A 22,894-nucleotide genomic window follows, 5' to 3' on the forward strand; every position below is an offset into this window, starting at 1 on the left:
TGAAGAGGCATTGTTAGATATTATTACCTTAGGCATCTTTGCTTTTATGATATATATAGTATTTTAGCCTATGCTCCCAAGTGGAATGATTTATGCATAGAACGCCAAACCAATTTATTTGAAATCCGAAAGCCCATCTTCAGAAGCAACATTACCAGGGACTTCTTTCCCCAGGGCGGCGAGTAACAGCATGTCAGCCAGCCACCATGGTTCCCAACAAAAGCCCCGTGCAGCCGGTGGTGGTGGAGGGAGGCTGGACTGAGCAGACTCAAGAGGAAATTAAACTCATGGAACTCATAAGACATACAGAGGTATGTTCTTCAGGACTCCAGACATTAAAGACTGCCTCTTTAATAAGGTTTTAAAAGTATAGTATTGAATTTTAAAATTATGCTATTAATATATCCCCAGCATCTGGTCAGTTATGACCACATAAGCATATGCCAAGCATTGAGTTGGCATTTGGAGAGTAGTTATCTAAAAGACAGCCAGCTCGTATGAAAGTCTGTTTTGTTTGAATGGAGACCAGAAATTATGATCTTAGCAAAGAAGAGAAAAAGGCCCAGTGGATATGTACAAAGGTAATTATAATAAGTATAGTCAAGTTGAGGCTTATGGCTTCATTGCTCATCACTCCTAAGGGTATGTCTCAATATGTAGAAAGAGCAAGGAGCAAAATACTAATTGCAATGGAGACATTCAGGAGTGAGGAATTCAAAAAGCAGTTTCAGTCCAATTGGTTAATCAGTCAGGATTGCCAGACATAAAAAAGTCGAGAAGAGAAAGGTCAGCTGTTGAGAGAGGATTGGGGGTAGAGACCTGGGAAAACTTTCTGCTTTGTGAAGTTTTTCATCAAAATGATATGTTCTTATTTAATAGGGTTTCTCAAATCGTGAAATGTGTTCAATCTAAATCTTAGGCGTGTGCCCAAGTCAAGGTTACTAGAAAAAAGAAATTGACATTGCTAGAAGTATGACTTCTTGCCAAGCTGAGAAGGATAAATCACTGACCAGGGAATGAATGCAAAGCATTGAACTGAACATGCTTGAAGTAGGATAAAAAGCTGCCTGGCAGGGATCTGGCAAAGTATAAGGGTGGCTGCTATATTTTAAAAGACAGAGAGTGAAGACTCAAACAACAGTCGTGCACATTCCCTTAAGCATCTCTTGGTTAAAGAAAATGATGTTGTTATTCTAATCAAAAACTCATTTGTTAGATGCAGAGAAATTGCTCAGTAGGAGAAACACCACACAGAAGTCCAAAAACACATCTCCATTCATTTCACCAAATTATAAATGAAAGTTAAGTGTTTTGCCAAAATAAGTACCTTATTATTATTACTCTAATGGTTATTATTGCCTTTGGTGACTCATGGAAGCCAGGGGAATGTACCGAAGAGTCAGTGACAGGAGAGGGTAATACACTGCCTACGATTTTTAAAATATAATTTGCAATTATAAGTATTTCTGTTTTCATCACATTCTCCATACGCACACTAGCCAGGCAGTTCTCTAACCCCGGTATTCTCTGGGCTTTTCTTACCAGGCGCACCTTTCTGCGGTTCAAGAACTGCAAGTCCAGAGGAATTCTCCAGTTGAAACTGCACATCCCCCACTCAGGTACTGCAGCCTATATCAGCAGCCAGATGCAAAACGAGTATGGATTCATCTAAATGGAGGCCGACCTGAAGATGGCACTTATGCCTGGGGCAAAACTATTTCAGAGGTAAGTCTAGAGTGAAAGGCGATTGCTTCATAACGCCTGGATTCAAATCCCAGCTCTGGCACTTCTAGATTGTAAGGTTAGGCAAATTATTTTACCTCTCTAAACCTCATTTTCTCATCTGTAAAATGGGGATATTACTTTCCTCACAGGGTGGATATAATGATTAAATGAGCTTATGTGTATATAATGATTAAACGAGCTCAATGCTGTCCGACAAGTGTGTGAATCAGAATATGACAGTTGGCCAGGAGGAACCAATGATAATTAAATCCACTGTAGCCAAGAGGAAAATCTAAACTTTAAAAGAAGAAATAGTTTTCCTGTTGTGTTTAAAACCCGATTCACAAAAGAGTAATTTGTTTCCCCATCAGGAATTATTCACTAGGATGTTTTCTGTAGAGAAAACAACAGTATTCTTAGAGAAAAACCTAATCATATTCTTACTACCCAGAGTCCTGGAACTGCGGCAAACTTTCCACTTTCCAAAGTTAAAACATTGACTAAGGAAATGATGAGTAGCAGTTCATTTATTTTTGTAATATCAAGGATGTAGTCGGAGTGCCTGCGTGGTTCAGTTGGTTAAGCCTCTGACTCTTGATTTTGGCTCAGGTCGTGATCTCAGGGTTGTGAGATGGAGCCTCCTGTCTGTTTGTCCCTCTCCCTCTCCTCCTCTCCCGACTTGCACCCTCTCTCTCTCTCTCTCTCTCTCTCTCATAAGTAAATAAATAAATAAAAATATAGTCCTAAAAATTGACATTTTGCCTTAGTCTTTACATAAAAACTTTAGGCAACTAATAAACGGATTTTGATAGACTTTTTAAAAGTCTTATCTTGTGGTGATATTTCAAATAATTGGCTTTTTTTAATTTTGTGAAATGTTTTCATATAATTTTTCTGGGCCAAGAGGAAGTCGTATAAAAATGAGATGTTGGCTGGAGGGAAGGCAAGACAGGGCGGTAGACTGACCCGGAGGAGTTCATGGAAGCTCATAAGGGCACATAGGGTAGGATGTGCACCTCAGAAGAGTTCTAGAACTTTATCCCAGGGAATTTTAATGAATTTATGCAAAGACTGTTTGGTAAGAATATTTATCACAGGGTATTTATAACACAGATACATTAGAAATAATTTAAACAGTCATCAATGGGGAGTTGGTTAAGTGAATTATAGTACATAGGATAGAATATTATGACTCAATTAAAATCAACTTTGGAAAGAATAATGACTATTGTTGATGTTCCAGACTAAGTCAAAGAAGCATAACATAAAGCATGTGGAGTTGGATTCTGTATATACACATGCATACACTTAGAACAGAAGACAAAGTATTTTAGTTTTTGAAAGTGTCTACCAGATGGTCTGACTGTTGGTGAGCTAATAAAGGTGGTATTTCTTTCTTGTGTATTTTTCTCTGTGTTCCATATTTTGTAATGATGAATACAGATTGTAAGAAAAATGTGTTAGCTAAGGGATCTGACATTGCTCTCAGAGAAGTACTAACAGCATGTGATAAAGGTCAAATTAGTAGTGCAGGCAGGAAGTTCAGTAGGAGTTCAGAGGAGGGGAACACCGCCCACCTGGGGTGAAGGAGAAAGGCTCCCCAGAAGAATCAATCAGGATCTCTGACGAAACTTGAGAAATGGGTCAGACTCAGTATCCTAATGTTTCAGAAAAAGCATTAATAAGGATGAGGGGCACTGAACACAAAGGTATGGTTGTTAGGATTCATAAATCATATCACATAGATAGTGCTTGGACTCAGAAATAGGGAGAGACACATACTACTACAGAGATAGTTTAGAAGCATATGGTGGACACCGCATGCTATCTATATTAGTCTCCTTGGGCTGCCATAACAAAATATCACAGGCTGGGTGGCTTAAACAACAGAAATTTACTTCTCACAGTCCTAGAGGCAGGAAAAGTCCAAGATAAGGTGCCAGCAGGGTTGGTTTCTGAAAAGGACTCTCCGGCCTGTGGATGGCCACACCTCGCCACTGTGTGTCCTCACATAGCCTTTCCTCTGAGCATATGTGGAGGGAGAGGTCTCCAGTGCCTCATCCTCTTCTAATAAGGCCACAGTCCTGTCATATTAGTGCCCAACCCTTATGACCTCATTTAATCTTAATTGCCTCCTTAAAGGACCTTTCTCCAAATACAAGCGTATCAGGGGGTTAGGGCTTCACCCTATGAGTTTTGGGGAGGACACAGTTCAGTCCATTACACTATCCCAGAGTAAAGTGCTTAAGCCACTAGCTTTCTCTGCATAAGGTAATGGCATGGTATAAGCAACGTGTTACGGAGATTAATGTGGTTTCGGTATGTAGAAAGATACTTAGCAAATGTCTAGAAAGTTTCTGCATTGTGTTTCTTCCTTCGCTTTCTTCTTCTTTTTTTAATGTTCTTTCTGATATCTATCCCCTTCTTTTCCATGCTGTCTGTTTTTGTATTTGGGGACTTGCATGAGATCCTTTGTGTTCAGTTAGAAATGTTTCTGTTCCGGCTACCAGGCTATAAAGAATACGTCTGGAGAGTGGACTACGTGTGAAACAAATAGACAGGAGGAAGAGTAGAACTCAGATTTCACTGGGGAGTCTGGCGAACACCACCAGTTCCAAAGAAACTCCATTTCAATGGTTGGTACTTTTACCAGAGAAATGAGGAACAGAACACATTCCAAAGTGCTTCACTCGACTTTCTGTACTAAAACCCCCAGATGGTGTTTGAATCCCCTGTAATGCGGACTTTCTCTCTGCTTCTCTCACTGCTGTGGCCATTCTGGATGATTTAACCACATTCTTCCTACCCACTCTTTGAACATTGCTGGAGCACCTCTCATCTCCAACCGGCGCAGGCTCATCTGTCATCAGTGCACTAAGGCGGCTCCCTCTGCAGGGTTAGTGGCTCTTTCCTCAGGGCTGGCATCTTTCTCTGATTTATGGTTGCCCAGCCTCTCCTTCTATGGTCCTGAAGCGTCTGTCTTCTCCCATCCCTGCAACATCTCTTTGATTCTACAGCATCTCAAAACCAGTGTGTTCTCTCTGCTACACACAGTTCCCCATGCATAAGCAGAAGCCGAAAGCATGGGAAATGGGTCCTTCTGATTTGTCTTGGCGAGTACTTCACGCCGGCAGGGAGTCTGCAATAGTTCTATGGTGCCCGCGTCCCCCATCCTGAGACTAGTCTCTGAAGGCTAAACTCCCAAAATAGATTGTGGGTGAGGAACTCTGGACAGAATGTTGTTCCTTTATTATGAGCTTTTGTTAGTGCAGAAATTATAAACATATGATTTAGATGACATTGTAAAGAAGATACCTGAGTAAGTTTAGACACGTGAAAAACTAGGAATTAAGAATGTCACTGAAGGTCATGAGCTGACTAGATATTTTAGAGCCTGTTTGTACTGAAAATGCCTTATTTCACATTTATTTTATTTTTTATTTTTTTTAAGGTTTTATTTATTTATTTGACAGAGAGAGACACAGCGAGAGAGGGAACACAAGCAGGGGGAGTGGGAGAGGGAGAAGCAGGCTCCCCGCTGAGCAGAGAGCCGAATGCGGGGCTCGATCCCAGGACCCTGGGATCATGACCTGAGCCGAAGGCAGACGCTTAACGAATGAGCCACTCAGGCACCCCTTCACATTTATTTTTAAAAGAATTTTATGAACTCATTTCACCTTGTCTCGTGTAAATAGATCTTTGTGAAAACCAAGTGAAATAGCTATATGTTTAATTCATATTTTGCATTTAGTATATATTTTTTATTAAATAACATTCATTTTTCTAATTATAAACAGCATACACATCTTCATAAATAAAATAGTGACATTTTAGTGGTAAAGTCGGGAAAAAATGTAAGAATTACCTTTATGTAGGATCTTTTCAAACTGCAAGAGTTTTTCCTGGAGACCTATTCACACATGTTTTAGGACAGTTCCCCATTGCTCCCACCCCAGACAGAAACCCAGTTGATAACTTGTTGGTTGTCTTAAAGCAGAAAAGCAAACTAACTGCTATGGACTGAACTGTGCCCTCCATCGCCAAATTTTTATGCTGAAGCCCTAACCCCCAGTGTGATTGTATTTAGAGATATGGCTTTTAGGAGGCAATCAGCCCTATTATATGTAACTCTATCAGATTTATTGTAACAAATTTCCAATTTGCCATTGTGTCTATGGTTTTTTTTAATGTACAGAAATTAATATATTTTAAAAGTTTGTTCTTTGCTCTTAAATGTTCTGATAGTCTTTTACTATCCTGAGATCATAAAAAGATTCATCAGATTTTCTTCAAATTTTTTGTAATTTTGTTTTTCTCTTTTACTTTTTAAACTGTGTGAAACTCTCTTCTAGTGTAAAATTTGAGTGAAGCTACTTCTCTGCTTTACTTGTTGGCTTAAAATTATTATCTCAGCCCTACTTACTGACTAATCCCAGCTGAGTTGGAATACAAACATTATAACATACTGAATTTTCAATTAGCTTCTGTTCTTAAATAATCTAATGTATCTAATACTTCTTGAATTATTATAGCTTCATATTATATTTTAATATCTGATAGAAATTGCCTATTGTACTTTGTTTTCAAATTTTACTTGAATATCCTTGCATGTTGATGCTTATAGATGAATTTTGGAATTACATTTCAACACCTGAAAATCATCCTGCAGGGGTTTTGACTGTAATTGTATTAGGCTATTAATTAATTTCATAAAAATCAACACCTTTTCTGATATTCGATCTTCACAGCCAGATTGAATTCTGTGGCATCGTTTTTATGTGTGTGTGTGTGTGTGTGTGTGTGTGTGTGTGTATACATATATATACCTTTTTTTTGTCCTTCAGTAAAATTTTATAATTTTTTAAAAAGATTTATTTACTTATTTTAGAAAGAGAGTGCATGGGAGGTGGGCAGGGCAGAGGCAGAAGGAGAGGGAGAGAGGGAATCTCAAGCAGACTCTGCGCTGAGTGGGGAGCTCCATGTGGGGCTTGACCTCATGACCCTGAGATCATGACTTGAGTGAAAATCAAGAGTCAGACCCTTAACCAGCTGAGCCACCCAGGAGCCCCACATCTCACATTTTAAAGTAATTGTCATTCCTAATTGGTTTTGCTAAACCAAAATCCATTGGGATGGATTTTCCCCCCATTCTATTTTCTAAATGCCTATTTTTGTGAACAAAAAAAGCCATCAATTTTTTATAATTTATTTTGTGCTTGGACACTTTATTAAACATTTTTCTCCTGTTATTAATATTTTATGTGATTCACATAAATTTTCTAAGAATAAAATCATATTAAGTTCACATGATGATTTTGTTTATTCTTTTCGATGAACTATTTCTCTTATTCTGACTTTAGGTTTTATTGCATTGGTTATAATCGTAAAAATAAATGTTCTTAACAAAGGAAAACAAAAAACAGCATCTTTTGACCTCATGAATAACTAGAAAGTTGGAATGCTTTGGCTTTCTTTTCCTTGCCCATGTCCCTTTCTGATCATGCTTTGCATTTTTACTTTATTTTTTTCTCTATGAAGACTTTAAAATTTTTAATTCATTTATTTTCTGACCATTTTTTTGTAGCAGTTATATCATGTTCTGGTGGTCTCACTGCTTACAATTAGTCATTTCATATTATGACTTTCCCATAGTGAAGGAATTTCATTCATTCCTTAATAATCTGAAATGTATGTGGGTGATATGTTTTCTGAGCTTTTGTATACATGAGGATATCTTTTATTCCCTGTAACCAAAAGTAATAATTCAGCTGGATACAGAATTCTTATGTTAAAACATTTTCTCCTAAAAACTTCATATTTTATTCCATTTTCTTTGGCATTCATTTTTGCAGAAAACAGGTCTAAATAAAACTGAATTTTCCACCATGTCTGAAATTCATACTTTTCAACTCAATTATATTTAAGTGTTAGTCGTTTTCTTCATTAACTTTGCCTTGTCCTGAGTTAGCCTATTTGGTCTGAAGACATGGGTCTTTGTTTGGGACAGGAAAGTTTCCTTCAATTTTTTTCTTTCTTGATAGTTGCTTAAGTTTAATTTATTCTGAATTCCTCTCCAGTAACACCAATAATGTATAGGTTTAATATCTGATGTCTTGACATTCCAGATGTTTAAATTTTCTCTCATAAAATTTATGTCTTCTGCTTTCTCTATATCCTATGAGATTTTCTCAACCTAGTCCTTCCTAATACTGATTTAATTTTCTACAATATTCAGTCTGCTCTTTTTCTGCCTTCAAGACAGATTTTAATTCTACTATCGAGTCTTTTATTTCCTTACCTTCTCTCCTCTTTTCATTTAGCTCTCTGTTCATCCCAGTTTGAAACCCTGTTCCTTCTCTTACTAGCTGTGTGACCTGGGTTAAGATATTTAATCTCTGGTCTCCAATTTTGTCATCAATATAATGAAGATAATAATTCTCTCCAGGGAATGAAATCAGATTGTCCTTGGAAACTTCTAGAAAAGTTTCTATCCCATAGAAATGTGTCAGTTAATGTTAACTGCTGTTATTGTTGCCATCATCATCATCATCATCACTGTCATCGTCATCATGTTTGCCCATACCTCAGTGATACTTCTTTCCTTTAAACTGCTGTCATCTCTAATTTCTGTGTCTGTGTGTGTATGTGTGTGTTTACAGAAGTCATATTTTATTGAATTTTGGGAAAACCCAATACAGCTATTCTCTAAAACGTATTCCTGCTGTAAATCTTTTTCTAACTCTTCACCTTGAGTATAGTGTAAAACATACAACTTTTTACATTGTAGAATACTTTCACAAGCCTCATATTGTCGCTGTTGTTAATTTTTTATCTATACCCCCTTATACAAGGAGAGATCTTTTGACAGAAGACAGCATAGATTAGTTCTCTTTGGTTGCCCTAAATTTTGACTTGGGAGCTGTCAGGATCCTCTACTGGATCTGAAGTCCCCGGGCTGGTTCACAGGCACAATACGGAGTCAGACTGCTGCTGACCGGCTGTTACCTAGCAGGACGGCTGGGGCTGCGTTTGAGACCACTCTCCCACTGCTCTTCTCTGACGATCTACAGAAGGGAATGTATTCTTGGGTAATTTCAATCCTTATTCAATTAAATTCACTCATCCCTTGCCCAAAGTAGTGGGTGAAATCTGCACTCTCTGATTGCATCGTCTCATCACTGTCTTGTCTTGTTCATATTATTGATTCATTTTCCATATGCAAGGTGTCATTATGCGCCCAGTTCTGCCCCCTGCCAGGCCACATTGTCGTGAATTGTGGCCCTCAAATAGATCTATCTTTGGGGCTTGCATGGACCTGGCTCCTGTATTTTGGAGGAACAGGCGTTTGGCATATATGGGAGGAAAAAGTCATACAGGCAAGTGTGTAGAAACCTCTACTTTTCCTCCTCCTTGCATTTATTATTCTGTCTTAAAGCCTTATTCACACGTTGGTGGAACTGCCCTTAGGGGTTTGGCAACATGTTGACTAATCTTTCTAGTACCATTGACACTTTGTATCTGTATATGTATTTTATGAATATTTCAAGGAAAATTGAGAGAAACTGAATAAGGCTCTTACAGATAGTTTTTAAATTTTCCAAGTTAAAAGGGGGAAAATAAAAGACTTTCTAATCAGAGAATCAAAGAGGTCTTAGATCAAAACTTTGATTTTATAGTTGAAGAGACTCTTCTCGTAGAGAAGTTGCCTGACTAGTTTGAAGTCGGACAGAGGCCGGAGGCCCGGGTCTCCCCACATCTGGGTCAGTGCTTTTGTCCTTCGGGTTCCTTGCTTGTTGAAAAAAAATTATTTTCTGCTATTCTGACAAGTCTAGATTCTCAAGCCAGGGTCTTTCGTATTTAGGCATTTTTTTTTTTTTTTTTAAACAGCAAGAAGCCTTCTTCCACATGGAAATATAACTACAAGGAAAAATCCACTAAGAGCACTAAAGTTCTTCATGTTGAAGCAATTTGGGGAACTTTTATATGCTCTTCTTCCCACTCCTTCTATACCTCTTTCTAAAAATCACAAGTAAAATAAATATTCAACCTGGGATAATAGTTCTCTTGAAGGAGTTGATCCTTTAAGACTTCATTATTGTTGTGACATTTCACATTCCAGTACATCAGTCCCTTTGTGTTTCAGCTGCTGGATGACTGCTCCTCACGTCTTAAATTGGCCCGCCCAGCCAGAACACTGTACACCCCCAGTGGAGAACCAATTCACTCGTGGGACGACATAGAACGAGACATGGTCATCTGTGTGTCCACAGGACATGGCTTTATAACCCAAAAAGGTATGGGGGACAGTCTCTTTTCCATCAAGTTTTTGAAGAATTAAAACATTCAGTCTCTTGTTTTTAATTTTTTTTAAATTTAATTTTATTTTACTATGTTATGTTAGTCAGCATACAGTACATCATTAGTTTTTGATGTAGTGCTCCATGATTCATTGTTTTTGTATATCACCCAGTGCTCCATGCAGTACGTGCCCTCCTTGATACCCATCATCGGATTAACCCATCCTCCCACCCCCCTCCCCTCTAGAACCCTCAGTTTGTTTCTCGGAGCTTGCTTTCTAAATTTTATTTCCCAACATGATGTTTTTTAATAATTATCTTCTTCCACACTTTTCTACTCCATGTTACTAAAGTTAAATTTATATACTTCTGTGCTGGAAACTCACTATTGACATTGTTTACACTCAAGAATTCCAAGTTCTGTTAGTCTTGAGCCTTATCCAAGGGGCTTATTTGCAGGAATTCTAAATGGCCTCATTTGAAGGTATTCCCTTAACATGAACCCTGAGGAAAGAAGGCTCTGTTGACTTCCTATTTTCAAGTTATTTAAAACTTAATGGTTTATTAATAGCAACTATCCAGTTTGCAGATTTTTTAAAAAATATTTTTATTTATTTATTTATTTGAAAGAGAGAGAGAGAGCATGGGCAGGGGGAGGAGGGGCAGAGGGAGAGGGACAAGCAGAGTCCAAGCTGAGCGGGGAGCCTGAAGGGGGGCTTGATCCCAGGACTCTGAAATCATGACCTGAGCCAAAGTCAGACACTTAACAGACCGAGCCACCCGGGTGCCCCTGCAGATTTCTTTTTTTAATAATAAGAATGTATATGCTCATTTTATTATGTTATCTATTCTTTGCTAATTTTCTTTTAGAAGTGATAGAAATGGAAAAGAACATATATTTGTTATTAAACCAATTCTTGTCCTTTATCCTGTTTGCCTGAGGAATTTAAAGCCCCTTTCTGGGGGTAGGTATGATTTTCAGGAATTCTGAAGAACATGATACCACTTTAAAGGAAATCAAAAGATTAAGGGAGTGAGTCACCTGGGATCCCTAAAAGAGCTAATACTATATTATTTCCTTTTTTTAAATTTTTTTATTGTTATGTTAATCGCCATACATTACATCATTAGTTCTTGATGTAGTGTTCCATGATTCATTGTTTGTGCATGACACCCAGTGCTCCACGCAGAACGTGCCCTCTTTAATACCCATCACCAGGCTAACCCATCCCCCCACGCCCCTCCCCTCTAGAACCCTCAGTTTGTTTTTCAGAGTCCATCGTCTCTCATGGTTCGTCTATATTATTTCTTTTTAAAAGTCACCATAAAATTGTTATTACTATGTTATATGTAAGGTACAGAAACCAGAACCTTTTAAAACAGCTGCAATCATATCTTTACATTTAGCCCAGGACAAAAGCATAGGAATAAAGACTGAAATGTAGGAAGACAAAGATTTATTGGGATGCCTAGCACTGCTGTGAGGGATGCCACAAATATGCCTCCAGTGCCATCCTACATCAAGGAAGAGACTCTAATCTTTGTATTCTCTGGAGGCTGTTGTCCCCATCATTCACCATTACCCCCCACCCCAGCTCTCGGTGACCCTCATTATGTGGGTACTTAGAAGAACACACCAATGATAGCATTCTTATCATTAGTGAGTATTAGTTGACAGTTTTCTGTGTTGCCAAACTACGTAGCCCTATAAAAGAAATATAAGCCAAGCTTCCTTCCCCAAACGAGTTTTCAATCTAATTAGGTATATGAATACACTTGAAATATTATAGTACAATTGAATAGTAAGCGAACAAGTGGTGCAGTAGGAGGTACTTTTCCAGTTTCTTCATTGTTTATGCTTAATCTTTTATACTCTTGGGATGGTCTTCTGTTGCCTGGCCCCTACCTTCCTGGCCTCATTGTGTTCATTGGGCCTTTCTGATAGATAAAGCTAAGTATGCTTCAGGCAACTGGCCAAAAGGATATCCAAAACACAGAGAGAAATGTAGGCTCCCTTGCCAGAAGCAAGCTTGTTACCAAGAAAAAATGAAGGAGAGAGAGAAAATAAGAAATGCAAATGTTACTTTCCCTACCATTTTCCTCCATGTTAGCTTTGTGGTCAAAGGACAAGGCTGTGTAGACAAATATTTATTTTTACATCTTCAGTTCTGTGACCACATGGATTGCTATGATGTGAAAGTTGATTCTTTTCCTCTGGAAGTAGGTTCCCATGTTACCTTCCTGGTGACAAGGTTAGTGGTTTTCCCCAATTGTCTAAGTTCTTTTCCATGGGTGATATGTATTCTAGGAAATCTGACGGATAGAAGAATTTAACTAAGTTGTTCTTCAGAAATTTATTTTACTATATGAGTTGACATTTATTGTTTTTCTTGAAATAATTAAGTTAGAAATAATCATTAAGTAGAAATCTAAATATTCAGAATGTTTTAAAAAAGAAGAGAGAAATGCTACAGGCCCACACACACACACACACACAGATTTATTTATTTATGAAGGGACACTTAAGTAATCATTCCACTCGAAGTTTTGCTGTGACCTACTGGCTTAACTATGTGGTAGAAAATAAGGCAGCCTGGGAGTTTCAAAACTAACCACGCTATAATAACTTATTTTATGCACTCTAGTATACAAACATTTAGCGTGTGAAAGTTTAGTCATCAAAGAATCACACTGATTTGTCAAAACAAATCAGATGCTGTTAGAATGGTTTCTTTCACACAAACCCCCAACAAAATTAAGAGTGCTTTATGCCATTTGTCATCGAATTGGAACACTGTTCTCACTGCTGTGTTTCCCCTCTTTTCACTGGGTTCAGTTTCTAGACCACTCCCAGGTTAGCCTCCAATTCAGGCTTTGTACCAAGCCTGGAAGGAAGCCCTCTCCAGAACTGCCATTCTGTAGAAATCCAAAGAATGTTAACACGTATCTGATGTGATAAGCAAGTCAAGTGTGTAATGAGAGTCCAGCGTGGGAGTCAAGGGTTTCTGAGGGATCTTCGAGCTTTCATCGTCTTGGACTTTTAATTACTTTCTATAAATACATTGACATGTCTCTCAAAATAATCTTTTTAACAGAGTTAAAGCAACTGATGGAGGTCAGAGCAGATTATGCCAGAATCCGAAGGCAGCAGGGCCCCGAAGCCACAAACATCGTGGCGTCACAACCTGACAAGCTGCAATTTCCGGTACATCTACACAGTTAATTTCTATGAGAACCATCGCATTTTGTGCCGTATTTTGCTGGGGTAATCTATGTGTGTACACTCACATGCTTGCAATCAGATGACAATTATTCATCCTTTTTAATTTTGTATAGTATCTTTTTTAAATTTTTTTAATTTTATTTTATTATGTTATGTTAATCACCATACATTACATCATTAGTTTTTGATGTAGTGTTCCATGATTCATTGTTTGCGTATAACGCCCAGCGCTCCATTCAATACGTGCCCTCCTTAATACCCATCACCAGGCTAACCCATCCTCCCACCCCCGCCCCTCTAGAGCCCTCAGTTCGTTTCTCAGAGTCCATAGTCTCTCATGGTTCTTTTAAAAAAGTTATTACCCTCCACATTTTTACATAGAATGGCATTTGATGCCTCAAATATGTTCTTGGAAAGGCAACAAAACTAGACAAAATAATGTCAGTAAAATAACTATCTCAGATGTATTTTCTTCCAGAAAAAATCAGGAAACTATTATTATTATTGAAAAATAATTTAGTGCAGTCAAGTAATATTTTATATTTATATATATATACACACACACACCCCACATACCCATATACACACACGTAATTTATATTTGTTTATTATAAATACACTGTATGTATTTATATATGTAATTTAGTGGGGTCAAGTAGTGTGTGTGTGTGTGTGTGTGTGTGTGTGTGTGTACATATATATATATATGTAATTTGATAATAAAATAGACTGTTTGACCACCTAATACTAAATTTGACCCAAACTGACATTTTTCTGGTTCAGCCACCATATTTTCCAAACTTTCATGTTAAAATCCTATATTTACTGAATAAAAATGAGATGGCTGGTGACCACTGAATACCACATGAATCAATCTTTCCTTCTCCAATTTCCCTTCAGTTTGGCCTGTAGCAGCAATGCAGAACTCTTTATGGGGTACAGCTACAGAACATGTTGTTCACGCAAGTGAAGCTGGGTAATTCCAGACTTAAGCTCAGTAAGCAAGAGTCATAGACTGGGTCCTCAAAACAGAACTTAGAGAAAGGATCTATGCACTGTTAAAAAGAAAAGTCACGTAAGGAATCAAAGGAAATCCTTAGCAATCTTAGAAAGCAACACTACAGGAAGAGAAGAGAAAAACTTAATCTGTTAATTTCTTCCTGCAATGAAGAAAGAATCTTTTGTTGTTGTTGTTTTAAATAGCAGTGACAAAGCAGAGTTTGGTTTCCCATCCTGGTCGAAAATTTCGAGAGAACTGTTCTTCTCTTTCTTCCTCTGAAAGCCACTCACAGCTCTGCCTGAATATAAATTGCAACCTGGCTAGGTGTGTACAGAATAGCTCAGCTGGCTCACTCCTCAATCCACCACTTTAATGTGATGCAGTAGATCATGTCTACTGAAGGGGGGCTCTTGGTAATCGCTGCAAAAGGCCTAGTATTTACTCCCAGTCTGCAAATCAGTAGGGCTGCATGAATAAATTCCTGCTGCTTCCAACACCACTAAAAGGAGAGCACATAGAGGTGAAATTTCACATGTTACATCCACAGCAATTTGCCCTTTTGCAGACACTGTTGTACAACGTTAGAGATGTGAAGGCATCCCAGAACAGCCTTGTGACACATAGGAGAGAAAGATTTCATGTGACCCCCATTTTTCCTTTTCTTTTTTTTTTTTTTTAACAAGAAAGGCAAAATAAGAAAGGTTAAGGAACGTGCTTCAGGTCAGAAAGCAGGACAACAGGATTCTTACCTGCTGGGCCTCTGCTTAGAATGACTGGATCACAATCCCCATAGACAAAGAACTTTTTATTTTTTTATTTTTTCAAAATTCCTTGAAAACAAAGGCATTTCTCTAGGTGCAAAAGTACCTATCATTTTGCTGCCAAAGAAAAGTTGATTTGCTATGAAAATGGCATAATTTCACCCTGGATCAAATGTGCAAATTCTTGTGAAGTCTTCACTGTTGCATGTGAATACGCCTGAAGCGAAAATTGGCAATATCACACAATGCTCTATCAAGCACCAGGAGACATAAGGCAAAACTCTTAACTGAACTTTTCTATTACTAGTAAATGGGATTTTAGATGTAATATAACAGTCATCAACACATCACATTTTACCAGCAAGGCAGCGACACTTACTTGCACGAGGTATCTCGGCAGTTCATACCCACTTATAACTCAGACCAAGGACAGCCCTGCTCTTTCCTTATTATTGACCTTCCTCCTTGGTTGGCTGCAAGGTGGACTGGGGAGCGGTTACTCCACCTCAGCAAGGACTATTGAATAAGACTATTGCAATTCTGTTCAGCCTCCCTAGGCTTTTAATAAACCCAATAATTTCCTCTGGGGACATGTTTATCAAATTTGAATCAGCTGCGTATACATAAGTCACATTTCAATGTTTTCCTATCAACTAGAAACCATTTATTATTAAATACTAAAACAACCATCCTCAAGTCCATGGTCTTCTCCAGAAATTTATTTCCTGCTGGTTCACAAACACCCTTAAGGTGATCCAGATGTTAATCAACAGTGTGCCAGCATCTGTGATTTCCTCAGGAGGACTTTTCTGGATGTTTCTGTCCCACCTCTAGCTTTTGTTGCCTGACGAAGTGTTGGGGTGAAGCTGCATGTTTCTAAGCCAGCTGACTAAAAGTAACATGCCTGAAAGTTTGACGGACATTTCGAGATTAACTGACAGTGTTTTATAAATAAGAAGCATTTATCTGGGTACTTATGCCAGCTTTGCAAAACAGGACACATTAGTAATGATTCAAAATGCAAAGGTAGTTTTATAGAGTAATAACCCTGAATTTCCATTTCTTTCTTGATTGTTCATAATAACTAATTTTGTGTGTGTGTGGATTAAGGAAGCAAAGCAAAAAACAACAAAAAGGGAAAGATAAATTCTCTTTACAAGAGAATCACTTAGAAATTGTGGCTAGTGGCTATTGCTGTGTTTATGAGCTAATCTTTAATAATAGCCCAGGTGTGCTGAGTGTCATTGAGATTTGTGATTCACCAAGGCAGCCGTTTGTCTTTGTTTTGTTTTGTTTCGTTTTGTTTTGTTTTTCTGGCATCACTTGGGAGAGAGCGATCAAAACCCACAGATCCGTGTTATTCTAGGTCAGCACAAATCAGACGCAAATGTCCTCAATTAAATGGAATTTGGACCCATTGGTGATCCTCAGTTGTTTTTGTTAAACCAATGGTTCCAGTTCCCCTTGGCTCTGAGCACATCTCAAAGCCTCCTAAGGCTAGGTAAGCAGATAAGAGCCGCTGTTTTGTTTGTTCTCAATGCAATAAACTAAAATTCTGCCTAAATGGCATGGTTCGGGGCTGCTTGGCCATAAGCAACTGCAAAGAAGATCAACAAAGACCACCACTCAGGTAAGTGCGGATGAAAGTAAATGGTCGGACTGTGTAACAAGGCTGCACGGTGGGGGCCTGCTGCCAGCTACAGTATTTTCTCATTCTGTGCGTTTGTAATATGAAACTGCTATCAGTATGCTGTCACCCCGCACCGTATGTGCAAATAGAAATATACGAGGGGAGAGGACGTGCTTACGCCCATGGTGTGACTGGGTCGGGGGAGGGAGGAAGAAAGAAGACAAGAAATTATATTTATATGGCAAGTAAAACGGTGATTCTGAATTGGATGTGCTATGGATCCTTGTCGGCTGTATTCCTGTGCTTGTTTAAGGGTAGATAGAAGGTTCAGTCAACCACTGGATCCGTTAGGTCCTGCCTTTTCGGTCCTAGAAGTTTCGAACCTGGGAAAGAATACTGGCATTTTAGCCATGGTGTGGATTCTCAAGATGTCACCTCTGTCAGACCAACTGAGGCAGTTGGGCAGTCAGACTCTACGTGCCACCACCAGCAGCTATATTTTAGAGGAAATTTCCCAAAGGCGTACTCTCCATAAGTAACCCTGCAGACTGGGTTGGACCGGAATAGAGGAGAGGAGGGAATCTTCCAGAACTTCCAGCGTTGGTGCCCCAAAGGATGAGACCAGACATAGCTCTCTCTTCACTTCTACCTCTTTCCCTCTTCCTTCCTTTCTTTTCTCTCCTTGCCTCTTGGTCTTCTCAGTCTTCCCTGCTTTTCTCTTCTAAGGGCCTTTAATAAATTCCACCTTTTATTTTAAAAACAATCCTTTCTGGAGCAATTTGTGGATCAGCAGGGCTGCTTCCTTAGTATGATTCTCAAAGTTTCACGGGGGAGCTTGATAAAACACAGTCCCAGGCTGATCACAGAAGTTCTTATTCTCTACGCCTGACGTGGGCCAGGCAGTCTGCATTCAGTAAGCCCCAGGGATGGAGAGGGGTTAGCTGACCACACTTTGAGGAACTTGGCCAGGAATTCTGTGACCATCATCTGGGCATGGCTCAAGTGCTGACGACCAGTTTCAAGAACACTGGAATATGAAGGCAAAGAAACACTTGCTGCATGTGTGACGGCTTGAGTCTCAATGTCCTCATGTTTTCTTATCACCATTTGCTCAAGGAATAATGGAAATCTTCCTGGGTCAGGACTGACCACCCAGAGATTGTAAACAGGACCCAGACACTGGAGGCAAAACAAGTGAGTCTGAGGTAGTGGAGCTTCCCATATTAATTAAGCTGCCTTCAATACTGATAACATCTTGCTATTTTAAAGGTCACAGGAATAATGTCTGGGCTATGGTGCACATATCAAGGAGTAGAGTAATTTTGAGGGTGGGGAAAAATAGCAAGCTTCTTAAGAGTTTTCTTGTGCATTTTTATATGTACAAAGAGGGTGCTCCTTAGAACAAGGATGGGGGTCTATTTGCCGAAGTGACCCTTTTCTCACTGAGAGAACTGCTTGCCGGGGGTGGGGGGGTAGCAAACCTCTTTATGTTTGCTCTAAGTCTAGTTAACATGGAAGCCTGAGCCACCCACATCCCTGGCATGTTCATCTAAGAGTGTGAAATTCCACAGGATATTATTTCAGTTCAATAACAAGTGCTCTTAGAAAAATTAATTTCCAAGACAGTTCTCTTGCTCCCTGAATGAAATCCATATAGGCTGGGAGACAGACACTTTCCTTAGAAGACAAAAAATACAAAGAAAATTAGTTCTTTGAAGAACTAATATATATATATGCCAGGCACTCTCTGTTCTGTTCTGGGTGCTGGGCATGCAAAGGTGTGTGGCTACTTGGGATAGTGCAGAGGCTTAGAATGTTGGATTAATAGCCATAAGGTGAGGTGGGAGGGGTGGGCATGAAATTGTGGAGGGCCTTGTAGGTCATGCTAAGGAGTTTGGATTTTTCTTTTTTGGGTGCAGTGGGAAACCATTAAAGGGAACTAATATGAAAGCTGGATTAGATATTGTGTATTAAATTAAACTCACTCAGGTTTCAAGTTACAGAGACACACTCGATTTACCTCTAGTGATGGAGACTTGTTGGGAGGATTAACAAGGAAGTAAGAATGCATAGGGAAGCCCAGCACACGAGCTTCATGGTGGTCTCCGTTCAAGACGCATGGCTTGTCTTTGTCCAAATGGCCACCCAGTAGTGTGCCATTCCTGCTCTTGACTTGGTTGTTTCTTCGTGCTTCTTGCTTCTGCTGTGAATTTTCTACTTCTCCACAGTCTCTTCTGCTTTACACTAAGTTGCTTACTTGTCTGCTCTGCTCATAGCCTCTGCTGCTTCGTGGCTTCTGTTTCCTGCCTTCTCTTTGTATTTCTTTTGGCTCCAGGGCCACTCTACCAACTGAATTACTTTCTTTGTGTCTTCTAACACGAGACTGAATGGCCAGAGGCCAGCCTTTTACTCATTCCTTTAGATTAGGATGTCAGGGATCACATGATACAAAGCACAGCTTGCCTGTAAGCGACAGTGTGGGTTGGTTTCCTCAGGAAGTTGTGGACATGGCTGCCATTCGGGGCTCCAAGGCATTTTCAGTATAGACCATAGTTCTGCCATTGTTATGGTCCTTTTCTCTCTTCACCGTTGAGGGATGAAATTAACCATGGAATTATCTAGGCTGTCACTATTTCTCTTTAGTCAGTGAGAGGCTTGCCCTTTGGTACCTCCACAGAATTGGCCTTGATGGGGAGATCTTTGCTGTATAAGCAACACAAACTTGAGGTTGGAATCTTTGACTTTTGTTACAGTATTAGGAAGGATACCAGTTGGACTCACAAGTTATACTTCTTAATACAACCAACTCTGTCTGAGGAAGTGGATCTTGCAGGGATATCCTGGCATCTAAAACTCAAGGCACTCTGGCATCCAGGCGATTTTTCCAAATCAATTCAGAATGCCAAGCCCTTATCAGACCTTTCCTTGACTCTTATTTCATGCAGTCATTTTGATAGGCCGAATTCCATTGTGGATTTTGATTTTTTATTACCATTTCTCCCCCTCCCTCCACTCTGCAAGGCAAACCTGGCTAACAGCTTTCTCAATGTTGAAATGTGAGTTCTGCTCAGTGGGCTTGACAGTGGTCTGCTGTGTTTGGGTCGTAAATCCTTGTTATGCTCCAGGACACCCATGGAGTAGTATTATCTGTTAGATAATGCCCAGTTCCCATGAAGAAGTTGCTATGGGCCACAACTAGATATGGAGCTAAAGCTGTGTCCGTAAGAGGCTTCTCAGGGAGGAGTCCTCACCAGCAATGAGGCAGAAGGTAGCAGCTGCACGTAGACGTCTCAACAGCGCCCTGCACTCCAGGTCCTTGCTCAGGAAATAACTCAACAACAAAAGGCAATTTTCATTGCACCAATTTCCAACCGTTGTTATGAAGAAAGAAGGGATTCATTTGTGGGATTTCTAAGTCTTTTGAAGTTGTTTACTTACACTGTCTTACTGCAGGCCATGGCGTTGCTCTCATGGATGATCCTGATGATTTTTTAACTAGCCATAGTACAACCCCAGCCTTCTTGCTCTCCAATTCTTTTTTTAATCCAAGTCGTAGCCAAGATGATTTTTCCAGAATGAAAATCATATCATGTTACTCTCTTGCTTAAAATCTGCCCGCAGTGCCCCACCCCCACCTTTGTCATCAAAGAGCAAACCCAACACCCTTGGGACTATTGTGTCCCTGAGCCCAGCAGTCTGTATTTTCTCACCCTCTGCTCGCAGAGATCTGCACCCCACGCATCCTAGACAGTCCCTCAGTCCCCTCGCCAAATCATGTGTTCTCTCTTATTTCCACACCTTTGCACATTCTTCTCCTATAGCTTTCTTGAGAAATTGTCCTTGACTACTCCCCACACTCCTCTCGGTTAGAAACTTCCTTCCATGTGTTCCCTCTGCCCCCTTTGCTTATCACTTATCATTGTTGATGTCTTTTTTTTTCTCCCACTGGTCTCTAAGCTCCTTGAAAGTAGGCCAGGCTTGTTCACACCTGTATTCCCGGTGCCTGAATATTCCTTGCTATATAGCAGGCCTTAATGAATATTTGTTGAATTAATGTAAGATTTAGAGTAATTGATTGGTTAAAAACCTGCTTTTTAATATACACATTGAATCAGAGTTTGACGTTTTGTAGAATTTTCTTCTCTTCACGTGCACTGTTTTAGACTGAGTGTTCCCCCAAAGTTTATATGTTGAAACCCTGTGCCCCAGTGTGATGGTATTAGGAGGTAATTAGGAGCAGATGAGGTCATGAGGATGGAGCCCTCAAGAATGGAATTAGTGCCCTTATAAGAGCCACTAGAGAGTTTCCTTCATCTGCTCTGCTCACTGCCCTATGAGGATACAATGAGAAGTCAGTAGTTTGCAACCCAGAAGAGGGCTCTCACCAGAACTTGACCATGCTGGCATGCTGATCTCTGACATCCAGGTTCCAGACCTGTGAGAAATAAATTTCTATTATTTATAAGGCTATGGTACTTCATTGTAGCAACCGGAGCTAAGACAGGCATTATCATATCAATCCATAAAATACCACATAAACTTCTTATAAAACAAGTCTTATACTTGTTAAGACAGTATAGCCTGACTAAGTTTCCTTCATCACAAAGCAAACCAAAACAAGGTTGATCATGATCCCTTCCTTGCCAACTGCAACTTTCAAAATGCTCCTGAGGTCTGATGGAGTAGAAAATCCTCTTCTCCCATCAGTGCCCAAATGAACCCTTAACTGCTCAGCTGCCACTGCTGCAGACAGCCTGGCTTAGAAGGGAAGACACGTCACCCCCTTTCACAAGTGTGATGATTTGTGGCTGAGAAGGGAGAGCCTGCTCTCTGAACCACATGCCCCCTGGTGCAGGCAGGCTAAGGAAAGATGAATGGCATTATAAGACAGACATCTGAATGTTTTGTATTAAATTAGTCCCACAGAGCGCCTAGAATTCTCATTCCATAAATCACAAAGTAAAGTAAACTCACTCCCAGGTTAGATTGCCGTGACTTTGGCCTGTGGTGTCATAGATAATCTGAGAATAGTTAAACATTTGTCTGAAATAGTAATAATTTCCAGCATATTTACTCAGTGACATAGAAGTGACCCAGACTGATCTCTGTTGCCAGAAACAGCATGTAAATGGGAGTCAGCCAATTTAGGAGATTTCCAAACAAGGGTCACTGCTCCTCACTTCCTCTGCCTACTCTGAAACAGCCATGGGCTCCCTCAGGAGCTGCTAAGGTGCTGGGGGCTGAGATGAGCAAACTTCACTTCCTCCAGAGTACGTACCAAAAAGCATTGATGTGCCCCCATCCCGTTACTAAAGGGCAGTTGCAGCTCCATTTTGAAATCTACTTTCACCTTGCCTTGGTCTAAGCATGATAGGGCTAGGAAGGACCTTGATTCCACTAAAGCCACATTTCTCTTCAATGGTAAATTTTTATACTGAGAATATTTTACATAGCCTTGGATTTATTCTGTATATTTTTTCTGTATATTTATTCTGTATATTTATTCTGTATATTTATATGTATATTTTACATAGCCTTGGATTTATTCTTCCACTCCTGGGCTAACATTGTGATTACTGGGGACACAACAGAATGGAAGGAACATTAGACCGTGATTCATAAGACCATTCAGTTCCATGCTAACTGGCCAAGGGCCCCATCTGAACTGCTGCTACCTCTTCTATAAAATAAGAAAAGTAGACTCTTGCATCTCTAAAGTTCTACCCAACTTTAAAAGTCTGATTCCGATTCAGTTGTGAGATACAACTGGGCAACAAGGGTTGTAATAGCCAGAATTCCAGCTGACCCCAGGAAGCCTATCCATCTGCTTGGTAAGGCCTTGTTACAGGTGTTCACTAGGACTTGCATCCAGATCATCTTCACCCTCAGAAGCCCAGTCCACATTTCACCAGAGCAACAGAAGGAGGCCACGGCACAGTTTAGTGGTGGCCAAGGGCTGGAGGTAGTTCCTTCCAGGGAAGGATCTTTGGACGTGATGGCAAAGGCCTGAATTGAGTCTTGCCTCCTGCACTGTTGGGCAGGTTGTTTCGTATTTGGTATATGGATCAATAAGATCATAAATGTTGAAGGGGAAGGGCACTAATGCTGGTAGAATGTCTACACATGCCAGGTACCATGTTGGACTTTTACAGTCTTCTTGTCATCTGTTTCATTCCATACTCGTGACCACCCTTGGAAGTAGATATTTTTTCTACTTATACTTTTGCATTTTACAAATGAGGAAGCTGAGGTTCTAAG

At 39.8% G+C, this 22,894-nt stretch overlaps 1 protein-coding gene across 1 annotated transcript in view; it reads left to right on the forward strand.

The window, feature by feature from the left end:
- DCDC1 (doublecortin domain containing 1) overlaps positions 1 to 22,894 on the forward strand; it is a 464,395-nt gene that overhangs the window by 438,389 nt on the left and 3,112 nt on the right. Inside the window, exons 35-38 of the mRNA XM_073904565.1 lie at positions 175 to 311; positions 1,546 to 1,725; positions 9,869 to 10,019; positions 13,118 to 13,227. Of these exons, the coding sequence (XP_073760666.1) occupies positions 175 to 311; positions 1,546 to 1,725; positions 9,869 to 10,019; positions 13,118 to 13,227 (578 nt within the window). The remainder of the gene's footprint in view (positions 1 to 174; positions 312 to 1,545; positions 1,726 to 9,868; positions 10,020 to 13,117; positions 13,228 to 22,894) is intronic.

This window comes from Callorhinus ursinus, unplaced genomic scaffold (assembly GCF_003265705.2).
Source record: "Callorhinus ursinus isolate GAN/ISIS: 27379988/994484 unplaced genomic scaffold, GSC_fseal_2.0 scaffold21, whole genome shotgun sequence".
NCBI lineage: Eukaryota > Metazoa > Chordata > Mammalia > Carnivora > Otariidae > Callorhinus > Callorhinus ursinus.